We start from the raw sequence: 12,226 nt of genomic DNA on the forward strand, positions 1-12,226 counted from the left end.
CTTTTGTTCTATGTATGACTTAGGGCACAGGTTTCTCTCCATCCTAACATGGGAAAAACACACTCTCTAACATCAAACAATTACCACCACGACCTGAACATGGCTCAGGTGCACCCTGTCCAATCCAGACACCCATAATTCTCTGGAGGAAAGGCAAAGGTACAAGGGACAAACTGCACGGTCACAGAAGTCAGAAGTTTGGTAATGCTTTAGAATGGCTTGCAGTAACTTATTGTATTTGGTAAACAGATTAATTAAGGAGGAAATTAACAGACTCCCTAGGGAGGTCATGGTGCTTTGTTTCTGGGCTCATTATCCAGCACCTGCCACTTGAGTACTTTAAACTTCCAGGCAGATCCTATTGAAGTCTCTTTGAATATGACCTCCTTTGTTTTGCTATCAAGGTGATCTCCATTTCATTTCTTCAAGCAGAAGTTAAACTAAATATTCTTTTTGAAGCTGAATTAGAATGTACAATGGGAATGGGAAAAGTAATGACAGTACATTGAATAGAATCAGACAATTGCTGCATTCAAATAAACAGGCCTACCACATGCCTTTATTTTAGAAGAGCCTGAAAATTTACGTTTTCTGCATGAAAACTAGTAAACCCAAAAGTTACAAAAGTACCAGTAAAAAATTCTATAAATAACAAGGATTGAACATGGTCTTGTCTAGTTATTGAACCCTTCAGAGATCTATATTTGATGAAAAATACATAAATGCAAAGCACTTAAAATACATTTGAACCAAGGTACTCCATCTGACACTTAAATTTTGATATTAAAAAACCAGTGCATTAAGATGCTTCAGCTTAAACAGCTTAGAGATTGTAGCTTGTGACTGACTTAGACTAATCAAAATCTATGCAAATACAGCTATACCTTTTAGTGTCTGCCCTTTCTCCACCACCTAGTACAGCTGCTAGCACTTACATCCATGGACAGCTGTAGAAAATACAAGTAAAATTCACCTGAGCTGGCTGGTTGAGCCATATTAGCATGTTGCTGCATTTTAGCTGATAATACTGCCTACAGTGTCCTCCCCAAGTTGCCTTCCACACTTAGGTTTTTTTGCCTGCCTCAGAAATCAACATACATGGCTTATATTTGTCAGTTTGGCAAACAAAAAAATTGAGAGTACTCTTTGCTATCCATAAGTAATCTAGAGGGATAAATGACAGGAAAGGAACTATCAAAAGAAAAGGAAATGTCCTATAAATATTACCTATAAATATGGGCTGAAAATAGGAAAGCTTCTGAAATTGGCTTTCAGATAGGAGCCTTGATTTTAAGATGGACAATCAGCAGAGGCAAGTGTATTTTGGACTTGGTAAATTTTCTAGAACAGCCTTGCAAGGCCAACCTAAACCTTCTGGCTTCTGCTTATGATAGATCATCAGGCATGTGTCAAAACCTGCAAATTTCCATATTTTATCAAAGCTACAAAAGCTCAAGAAGGAATCCATGTTTACATATCTTCTGGCACTTGGGTGTCCCCATGAAGAGATCGGTTTTCTTAAACTTCACTACACTCAATCCAGTCAATGTGGCAACAGAGGTCGTTCCAGAGCACAGATCAGAACTAATTTAAGTACTCTCATTTGCTGAAGGAGCTTCTGATATCAAAAACTAATATCAGATGCCTAATATTAGGCAATATGATTACATCCCTAAATGACAATGTCAAATAAAGTGATAAAGATCCCCTCCCTATATTTAATGCATTAAATTTTTCTCTATAAAGCATATTGTTTAGTTAGAGAGTTCTGGGACAGTAGGACTACAAATGAATAGCAAAAGTTAAATTAGTGATTTGGAAAAATACATCACATTCAAGCCTGAAGAGCAGGGCAACCTTTAAAGAGTTGTGGTTAGACCAGGTATAATGACACCCACTGTTGTCCCTATGTCCCCATCTGTGACTGACCCCAGCTCACAACTGTCTGTTAAGACTGGTCTCTTGAATTCCTATGCTCACTTTCCCCCAGAGTGGAGGCACATCTGACATTTTCAACCCCAAACTCCTTTGTAGTTGAGAAAAAATAATACCCTGTACCCTGTCACCCTTACAGTCTTCTCTGAAGTTCTCCATCTTTCTGTGCTCATTGACTTAACATGTCAAGAAAATAAAATATTCCTTTCAAAAATCTGTTAATTCATTCATGAAGACATGTATTATTTAAAAGTCACACATTTGAGTAGATACAGCTTTCAAGACTATTAATTTGTAGGCTGCATACCTAGTCCTGGTCAATTTATATTCTATGCTGCTTTCTTGGTTAATTAGGTCGTCTTGTTTTGGATGCTTGCCCTTCTATACTATTGTAGCTAAGAAAAATATGCTTTTCTCCTTCTCTTTGCAAACTGTGTAAGCCAAGGTCATCAGTAAGCTGGCCACTGCTTTTTTCTCAATGATACTCTCCTGAACAGTTTCAGTAGGTCTGGAAGTACCTAGTGATAATCAGGAGTTGATTCTGTGTTCTGTCTTGTCTATCTTTTAGATTATTTTATGTTCTACCTAGAGTCACAGAAATTATTAATTTCTAGCAATGAAAACTCCAAACAATTATTTAATAAAGATTTCCAATATTAATTGATTTTTTTGTTATTGTTTTAGGGTTGTTATTGAGACATGACCAGTGAAACTAGGATTCAGCAAGGCCATACTTCTAATATAAATGTCATTTCACTTTTTACTTTTCTCTTTCACACAGAGGTTTACCCTTCAGCTTCTTAGACATAAATAAACCCTGCACTAAGATGCAGACTGAGTACAGATACCATCTTGCACCTATGTAAACTCTGGTGTAAAAGTTTTATTCCAAAGCAGGTAACAAATACCAGCACTGCAGTCAGGGTGCCAAATGGCATTACCTTACCCATTCCACTCATCAGATTCCTTGAAAATTATGAACCAGCATTTTGTCTGATGGAAAACTGACTTGTTCTCCTCTAAGTTGTGTTAGGGAGAGATGATTCCCCATATGCCTCATCCTGGTCACTGCAGCACAGCAGGAGTGACTACTCCTGGCTCTTTGACCTGGAGCAATGAGGTGGCTATCACAACTCTACTGCCACCCGTCCTGGTGGCCAGGGGAGCAGAAGTGACAGAGGTTTCCCTGACGCGAGGAATTGAAGATACTGAAACCTCCTTTCCAGTGTGCAGACTGTTCCATTGTAGCTGAGGGCACGCTAACACAACTCTGATGAACAGAAAACCAGCTCACTGACAGCACTCTTGTGCTGCTCCACACTCTCCCATCCAGGGGTTGTTTTCCTGCTGGTTCATCTGTACAATTTCAAGCCAGGCCTAAAGCTTCCATGCACGATCAAGACTGTTGAGGCTTTCTGTGAAGCAAGGCTCTAAAGCTTAGAAGAACGTATCACTTTAAAATCAGCTTTTACCTTAGCTTGTTGACTTTTATACATAAACACAACGTTTTTCAGGAGCATCCCTCTGAAAAGCTCTGGAACAGAAATCTTCACAAGAGAATTACAGGTCTCATCATGTATATATACAAACTTGCACATAAAGCTTTTCTTTTAACCAAAAAGGAAAGTGACTATGAATATGCAATATTCTGAAACATTTCTTGCAAAGTTATATAGGTTTTTGAAAGGGATGAGGGGATGAATGGCATAGAAATAGAAAATATGTACATTAAGCAAAAAAGATCTGAAACCTCCTGTCTCTCTTACCTGTTGATATTGTAGAAGAAATATATTGATTTAAACCTGCTTTCAGGTAAATAAAATTTGGAACACCTTCTCAAAAAAGACTAGAGGAATCCTTCAACATATAAAAAGCTTAGGCACAATGACAGGGGGTTATTCCTTTGGTTATAGCTTATCCCTCATATCAGTTAATATTCATATAAACTAAATGTTCAGCCTGTTCTTTATGGCTTTAATTCCATCATGTAACGTTGCTATAACTATTTTATTTATGTGCATTCTTCTAGTCCAAGGCTTTTGTCACCATGTTCATCTCACTAAATATGTGTACTTCCACTCACTAAATATGGGTACTTTCAAAAATGATGCCTCAGTTTAGCAACAGATGCTTCTTAAAATATTTAGAATTTTAAAGTGTAAAGAAGCCATCAGTAGCATTCTGATTTGTGTATAAATATTTATTTAGCACACATTCTGGCCAATGTACTGCCCTCGATTTTTGTGCAAAACTTACAGTAACTTCAATGGATATTCTGAGCTCATGACTAGAGAAAAATATGGTTAATTCAGCAACCCAGCTGCTTTGATATCCCAGAATAGCAGCAGTGTGTCTAGTGAAGGAAATGGTGAAGTAGGAGACTTTGTGTCATTCTTAGCTTTCTGTTGCTGGGCTCAGATTTGGATAACAGCTCAAGTCAGAGCAGACTCTGGGCTATTCTAATTCTTTTCAGAGAATTTTAGCTAGGTTCCTACCAACTGAGGCAGAACCACATTTAGAAGTTAAGACACCAGTGGCCAGAAAAGCTCTAGAAATATTTGCTAAAAATCCTGTGAGAGGCTTTTATGTGATAAAGTCTCTATGTGGAAAAAAATTAATATTAAATAAATCTGTTTGATGGAGGAAGATGGGGCCTTCATCACTGAAATGAGATTCTAAGGAAAATAATTTCCTTTCTGCTAGGCAAGAGAAGTGTTATAGAAATTTGAGTCTGTTTGCAGCATTGTTGTAAAAGTAGATCCTTGATTACATATCTTTTCTCACAATACAGAAAAAAAAATACAGATTGCAGACAAAACTGAAGTGTATCTGATATGCAGCATAAAAATTGGAGACAGAGCAATTCTAAGATGCTGAGAGCTAGCTCCAGTCTCCTAAAGCTTTCATCCTTGCCTTTCTCCATATTTTCTAGGTTTTTGGTAGACATGTCCATTAGCATGTCATGGCTTTAAGAGAGGATAAAATGGCAATAAAACAGAATACCTACTGAAAACAGCAAATTCACAACGGTGTAATACTGAAAAATAATTTAATGATTTTAGTAATTCCTTTTACTGAAAAAAACCCCTTCTACTATGATATTAACTACAATAACACACAAAAAATAATTTTAGCTAATTGGCAAATGGACATTTTTCCCCCACTAATTGCACTAGTGTCAGACGTGCTATTCAATGCCTGAGGGAATTCTTACAAAGATATTCTCATTACCCAAGTACCTGCTATTATTAAGACCCAGCGTATAAATATGAGATAAAGTGCACCACGGCAAATAAGGTTGCCAAGATACTAATCCAAGGTTGTTCTCATTGTCATGAAAAAATCCCAACATGTTTTGATCTTAAAAATTATCCTCAAATTGACTGGTGCATTTGAGGTGTCTTTACGGCTTAGCAGATTTCTCCTTAATTTAGTAGGCCTATATTGTCACTAATAGGAGTTTCTCTGCTTTGCTGTATTTTCAGGATCATCTGAGAATCAAAATAAAGTGGAAACTGAGGAAATCATCTGATTTTCCGTAACTCAGCCAGCTCCTTTTGCAAACACATACTTGAGGATTAAAATTTATACTCTAAAAAAGTGCACAAATAAAATGATGCAAATTTGCATGCCAGGAAGATAGTGTTTTCCTTTATGTCAACAGAGTATGAGTGCAGTGCATTAGCAGTACAAATGGGAGATGCCATGCTTAGGAACAGTTTTTTACTTTTTCGTATAGCAGTGGCCACGTAATTCTCTGTTTCCCCTCCTTCACTTCATCAGCAAGGGACATTCAAGTGCCATGGGAAAAGCTGGACAGTCACCATATCCATATGCTTTTACTACCCTACACACCCAGATGATTTTCAGAGGAGAATGACACACCACAGTCTACACATCAGCACTCAGCTTCTTGCATCTTCATGCACTCACATCCTCAGGCACTATTTTGCATGCCAGGGCAGCACATGTGCAACAACCACCTCCATGACTCTTGGACTAGAAGTCACATGTGGGATTTCACAGATCCATACAGTTCAGCGCCAGGGACACTGGAAGGATTCCAGTGAAGAGGAAAAATTTCAGCGACATATCCAAATCATGTCAGATGTGTAACAGAATCAAGCCACACGTTAGGATATCCTGGAAGCAGACAGGAACTGGAATGGCAGAGAACAGAAGTAAAACAGCAGAGACCTGTGAGAACTCAGGACAGATATGACACTTTTATGTTAGAACAATAGTTTCTGAACAAGGAGGTGATCACTTTTGAGTGATTTTGTATCAGGCATAAGACTGATTTCTCCTTCACTTGCATGGACTTTAAATATTCACCTTTATAACAGATGTTAAAAAAATGCTGTTTAAAAGGTGCTTGACAGAACTAGTCATTACATAAAAAGGTACAAAAGTACAGCTAATTTGCTTAACCTGGATAAAAGTACATTATATGAGAGCATAGTCACTTCTGTAATTTCAATTGTCCTTATGATAACTGCCTCTCAGACACATCTCATTCACAGCCATCAGACCATAAAACTAGGCTATTAAGTTAAAACTTGCACTTTAAAAATCCACAAAACCTTGTGCTAGAAATATGAACCGTGAACCCTTTAGTTATTTAGGAGATCTAGGCATTTTCAACATTATTACAAGGGGCCATTAGACAGACCGAATTCATAGTCTTTATTGATTTAAGAGTCATTCAACTGTACTTAGGTAAGTGTTACTCAAATGAGCTACTATTGCAAGATTATGACTTTCAGAATTTCACATTTATACTAGAAGGCAGCCAGGAAAAGTAAACATTAGAGCCAGCATCTCAGTTTGAAGGCTAAGGTCTCATTAACTTCAATTAAGGTTTTTTTGTGTCTATTTGCAGTTTGCCTCACTAACTTTTCTTACTGGCTCTGGGTGTAATAGTTAGAGCAGATCACAGCCAAGTGAGGCACCCAGCACTCAATGAGAAGCAGCTACAAAAGTGATTAAACAGTTTTTCTGTGGCTTATCATTGTTTTTTTTCCTTTTTGAATTTTTCTGTAGACATATATAGGAACAAATATATGTAAGTTTTGACCTTCTGCCAACATTGTGTGGGGGTACAACTGCCACCCCATTGGTCAAATCCGGGACAAAGTTTGGTAAGGGAGTGCCCTCTGAACCTTGAGAACCCTCATCTGGAGGGTCTCCCTTATTCCTTTTATCCTTACTCTTTCCCATTCTTACCCTTTTTCCATCCTCAGCCTCCACATAGATAATTTTAGGTTGATTTTAGTTTTAGATTGATTTAGTTTAGATTTTAGCCTGATTTTTCTTCATGTACTTTAACCATCTAAAAAGTAGTACAGTGAACCTTGCCAACCAACTTTGTCATGCCTTCCCTTTTACATTAAACCTGCTTTTAAAGGTACCTTTGCCGGTGATTCTTTGAGCAACCTAAAACACTCATTTGTGTGCAATGACAGAGCAGCATAAACATTTTAAAGACATCCATAGCCACATTTCCTAGGTAGAAAATGGATGATGTGATCAGTCAGTACAGCAGTTCCAGTGAATTTTACTGTTAACAGCAAAGGACACAAGATTTCAACTTCAGAGTGTTTTCTCCTGACTCTTAGAAACGATTTTACCCCTTTCTAACTAGTTTCTGACATTAACCCCTTAAAATCAGTGAGTTTATACTGACACAAAACTTTTTATAAAGGGATAAAGTGCCAGATAAACAAGGTGGCTCTTACTGCTTTGCAAATTAATCAGACAGTAACACTTTGTACAAATGTCTATTCATCCCTCAAAAGTATCTTTCTGTATTACCTCCCCTTTATGTTTGCACATAAAACATACAATAAAAGTACAATATAAATAAAATAGTTTATTACAAGTATTTTAAAAGAGCTCTACAATATGCTTTCAAAACATTTTATACAGTGTTCTTTCAATATGAAACAATTCACACAGGGAGAGAAAAATCTCAATATATAACTAGAGTCATTATTAATGTACTGGATTTGTCTGTCATACAAAAATCATAGTAACTACAGACAGTTTCTGAGTATTTTTCCTGGTTTTATGCTCTCTGAAAATAGAAAAGAATAACATCTATGAAAATAAAAATGCCCTTTATCCTTCACTTCACATTCACCAAATACTACAAAGCTCATGCCACTTCAAAAATAATAAAAAATCAAACCCATTTTACTTAAATAAATATGGATCTATTTAAATAGAGAATTTCACATATCTTACAGATATTAATTTAGAAGTAGGATAAAAAACTTCAGGTTTCAACTACTGAAAAGTTGCATAACAAAGAAGGTATCCTAAAAGGTAGTTTTTTCAGAGGAAAATAAAAAAGAAACAAACTTCATTCTTGTTCGTAATGTATAAAGCTCCACTGCACTTACACTTCTTGCCAGCCTCTTCGACACAACGGACAAAGCCATCTACTTACCAGAAAGTATAGCTACAGATTCTATTAATACAAAATCAGAATTACTTAAATTCAGCTAAAAGTAATTTTCAGTCTCTTATATTTCATATAATGAGAACATGACTTCCTGGCAAAACTGCTTGTCTGAGTTATTATCACATCTTAGAGAACATTTCTTTTACTGGTTCAATATGTATGCTAGAAGGAAAGGAGACCAGAACAGATAGTAAGCACATTGGTAAAGTTAATGATGATTTCTTGTCCACTTCAGCAATAGTTCAGTAATATATGATTAGGCCAAAAGAGCTAGAGAAGGCAAGGGATATACAAGGGAGTGGAGTTAATCAAGTGGTGAAATAGATCAACTGATTATAAATCCTAACATTATAGCATTGTCTCCTTATATTCTATATAAAAAGGGAAATAATCAAATTCCTCATCTCCAAGATGAGGAATAGATCTCCAAGCACATTAAAAAGCATTTTTTTTCTATTCTATAGAAAAGAGAATGTTCTATAATGCCACATCAACATTTTTCTCATTAAGCCTCGTGTTTATCTCATTTTCTCATTTCTCCCCTTTTTCTACTTTCTTCCTTTTTTTGTATCTTTTTTCTAAAAATAACCATTTTAAAAATATTAAATAAATACAGCAAGTGCCCTTTGCTTGCAACATATAGGGAGACAGAAGAAAGTGAAAGGACCATTTTTTCAATATTCTGGCAATTACTTTATGTTTTTACTTTTCTGATAGTTGTCATTGAACATAAAATGCTACACAGAAAAAGGTAAAACTTTTAAAATATCTGATTCATGGAGCACTGCAGACTGCTGCAACACTATTAATACAGTGAGAACGTGTATTTATAAATTAATTTAGCCAAAGGAATGCAAAGTGGCTTTTTTGTTGCATTTTTTAAAACATCTCAACATTCATATCTCACAAATTATAACAAGTAGACAGTTCTGAAGACAGTATCATCTTCACCATCTCATCTCTGTAACAGAAAAATATAATCCCCTTCAGTTGTTTGGTCTAATGTAATTTTTTTAATAATTGTGCAGCTAAAAGTTTAAATCTATGATTTCATAGGACATTATCCAGTTTTTGATAAAAAACCACACCACCTGTTGCTCAGTGGAGCTAAGCTTTAAGCTCTTTAAAATGAGTAAGGTGGTGTCTTTTCAAATGTGGGGTCTGTCTGAATTTTTTTCCACAAACTAAACATTCAAAAGGTTTCTGTCCAGCATGCATTAGGTGATGTCTTTCAAGCTTAGAATGAGATTTAAAAGTTTTAAAGCAGATACTGCACTGATATAATTTGTTAGCAACTTCACTTTTTTCAGTATCTTCAGAAAAATCATGCCAATAACTGTAACAGCTTTGCTCTGTTTTCAACAATTTACTACACAAATACAGCTGTGGGTTTCTACTGCTGGTGTCAAGCACAAAATCCCCTGACTCGATTTCAACTTTGATTTCAGCTGCTTGGTTTGACTGAATCAGCTCAAATTCTTGAAAGCCAGATGGCTGTGAAGGTGTTTGAGAATAACCCACAGGCTGAGAAGTCTTAAATTCATTGTGATCTCCCTGGTGATTGAAAAGTTTATTCAGGTTTTCAAATTCTACCTGGCAAATGGGGCTTTTACAGGGTCTCTTTTCAGTATGGGTGAGCTGATGTCTTTTTAAATGAGCTGATTGTCTAAATGTCTTCCCACAAACATTACAGCCAAAGGGCTTCTGTCCTGTGTGTATAAGATAATGTCTTTGAAGTTTAGATAAGGATGGAAAAATTTTTTCACATCTGTCACATTTACACACTTTGTGTCTGTTATGTATATTTTTAGCAGAAGCTGAAAAAGCACAGTGACGTACTTCTGGATTATCGAAGAAGTTATCACTTGATGAACCATAAAAAGCATCACTTTTATTATCCAGTGAATCATCAACGTTTAACATGCTTTCACCAGTAAGCACACCTTTTAAATTAACGCCCAAGTTGTGAGGTTGCAGGTGCTCTTGCCAAGGTAGTGGCACAGTCAACGTTCTTTTCATCTGATTACTAAGTGCCTTGTGCACGTCAAGCTTGCTGTGGCAATCCTTGGAAGGTTTAGTGGAGGCATGCTGATCAGAACGCTGATCTCTAGATGCAACCAGGTCAGGATTTCTAACATGACCTGATTTTGGTTTTTTTCTGTCAGTCAGAGAAAAATCTGTTGCCTTCGCTCCAGTACGCTTCAGTTTCATCAGGATCTTATTTTTCATGTTGACTCTGTGTCTGCAAGCTGTTGTACCATTATTTGAACTTCTGCTGTCTCTTGGATAACAACATTTGTGCAAATTTAGAACATGCTCTGTTTCAAAACACTGCTCACATGCTGGGCATTCAAAGGGTACAATATAAATCGAGTGAACATCATGTGGGTCATTCTCCTGTGACTCATGTGTGTCAGCACTGTCAAAACTATCCCTCTTTTCTTCCAATAGGTTGTGTGGTCTGGGATATTTAAGAGCCTTTGCTTTGCATACAGTACTGGGGAAAGTCTTATTTCGGGCATGGAGCTGTTTATGCTTCACAAGTTTGCTCTGTATTTTAAATCCCTTCTGACAAAAACAGCACTGAAAAGGCCTTTCTTCTGTGTGTGTGAGCTGATGAATTTTCAAGTGTGTTGACTGTCTGAAAGATTTGCCACATGAAGAACACTTAAAAGGTTTCTGTCCAGTGTGAATAAGGAAGTGTCTTTCTAGCTTGGATCTTGATGGAAATGTCTTGTTACACGATTCACAAGTGTGAGTTTTCTTTCTCCTTCTGGCACCACGGAGATGATCTGACTTCAGACACTGATGCAGCATCCACCTCTCTTCAGTTTTAAAACGCTTCGAGCATGCAGAACACTGAAATATGCCGCAAGTGACCCTGCCTTGCTCAGAATCCACGGAGTTTTCTGCTTGTTTTGTGTCATTCTCATAATTTTCATTATGAAGCTGCTGATGCTTTAAGAAAGTGATTGCATTTTTGAAGTTTCTATAACAAACAATACACTTAAAAGGCAGATTATGGGTTAACTGATGCCTCTCCAGGTGGACTAGCTGCCTAAATGTTTTATTGCATACATGACATTTAAATGGCTTTTGACCAGTATGTATGAGATAATGCCTAGCTAATTTTGATGGAGTTTCAAACTGTTTATAGCACATGTCACAAATATATGGCTTTTTCTTGGGTATCTTGACAGCTGTTACACACTGCTGAACTTTTAACATTTTTAAAAGGCAATTACACCTTGCCTACTGTTAGTTTCTTCAGATAGGTGTTTCAAGTGAAATCAACTGCACACTAAGATGGAAGGCTGTAGAAGCAGTGAATTTTCTTAGCAGAGATATTCTTAAATCTCACAGCTCCCTAAAACAAGAAAGAGAGTATTATTTAGCTTATATTAAAATACTGCTAAGTTTGTCTCTTGTTTTCTAAATAAGAGTCCAAAAGTATCTATATTAGAATACTCTTGATGTAACTTGGCTTAAAATACTTTCCTTATAACACAGTAATCATTTACATTAGATGATACAGAAAAACTACACTACTTTCCAGAAGAAAAATAAGTTTAAGTCATCTGTGCTGTAAATGCAGCTACACTGTATTTTATAATATTTACAAATAAAGCGTATTCTTTAAAAAAAAAATCACAAGAACTTACTGTAGAAAATTTCTTCCCTACAGGAGTAATTTTAACTCCCAAATATAATGTTTATGAGAGAAAAAGAGAAGAACTAGGGTTTCTTGGGCTTCAGAAATCAGTTAAATGAATACAGTGTTAGTGAAAAGAAGAACACTTAGCTTCAATGTATTGTTAAATATCT

The 12,226-nt window shown here is 36.4% G+C and overlaps 1 protein-coding gene across 7 annotated transcripts in view; it reads right to left on the reverse strand.

Annotated features, from left to right (window-relative positions):
* Nucleotides 1-7,787: 7,787 nt before the first annotated feature.
* The window catches only part of ZNF770 (zinc finger protein 770), a 36,361-nt gene continuing 31,922 nt past the window's right edge, over nt 7,788-12,226 (reverse strand). For all 7 annotated transcript variants that reach the window (XM_050334895.1, XM_050334892.1, XM_050334896.1 and 4 more), the window contains one exon: nt 7,788-11,768. In XM_050334895.1, coding sequence (XP_050190852.1) covers nt 9,509-11,629 — 2,121 coding nt within the window. In that variant the 5' untranslated portion in view covers nt 11,630-11,768 and the 3' untranslated portion in view covers nt 7,788-9,508. The remainder of the gene's footprint in view (nt 11,769-12,226) is intronic.

Source organism: Myiozetetes cayanensis, unplaced genomic scaffold, assembly GCF_022539395.1.
Source record: "Myiozetetes cayanensis isolate MyiCay16 unplaced genomic scaffold, myiCay2020 scf6-25, whole genome shotgun sequence".
NCBI classification, from domain to species: domain Eukaryota; kingdom Metazoa; phylum Chordata; class Aves; order Passeriformes; family Tyrannidae; genus Myiozetetes; species Myiozetetes cayanensis.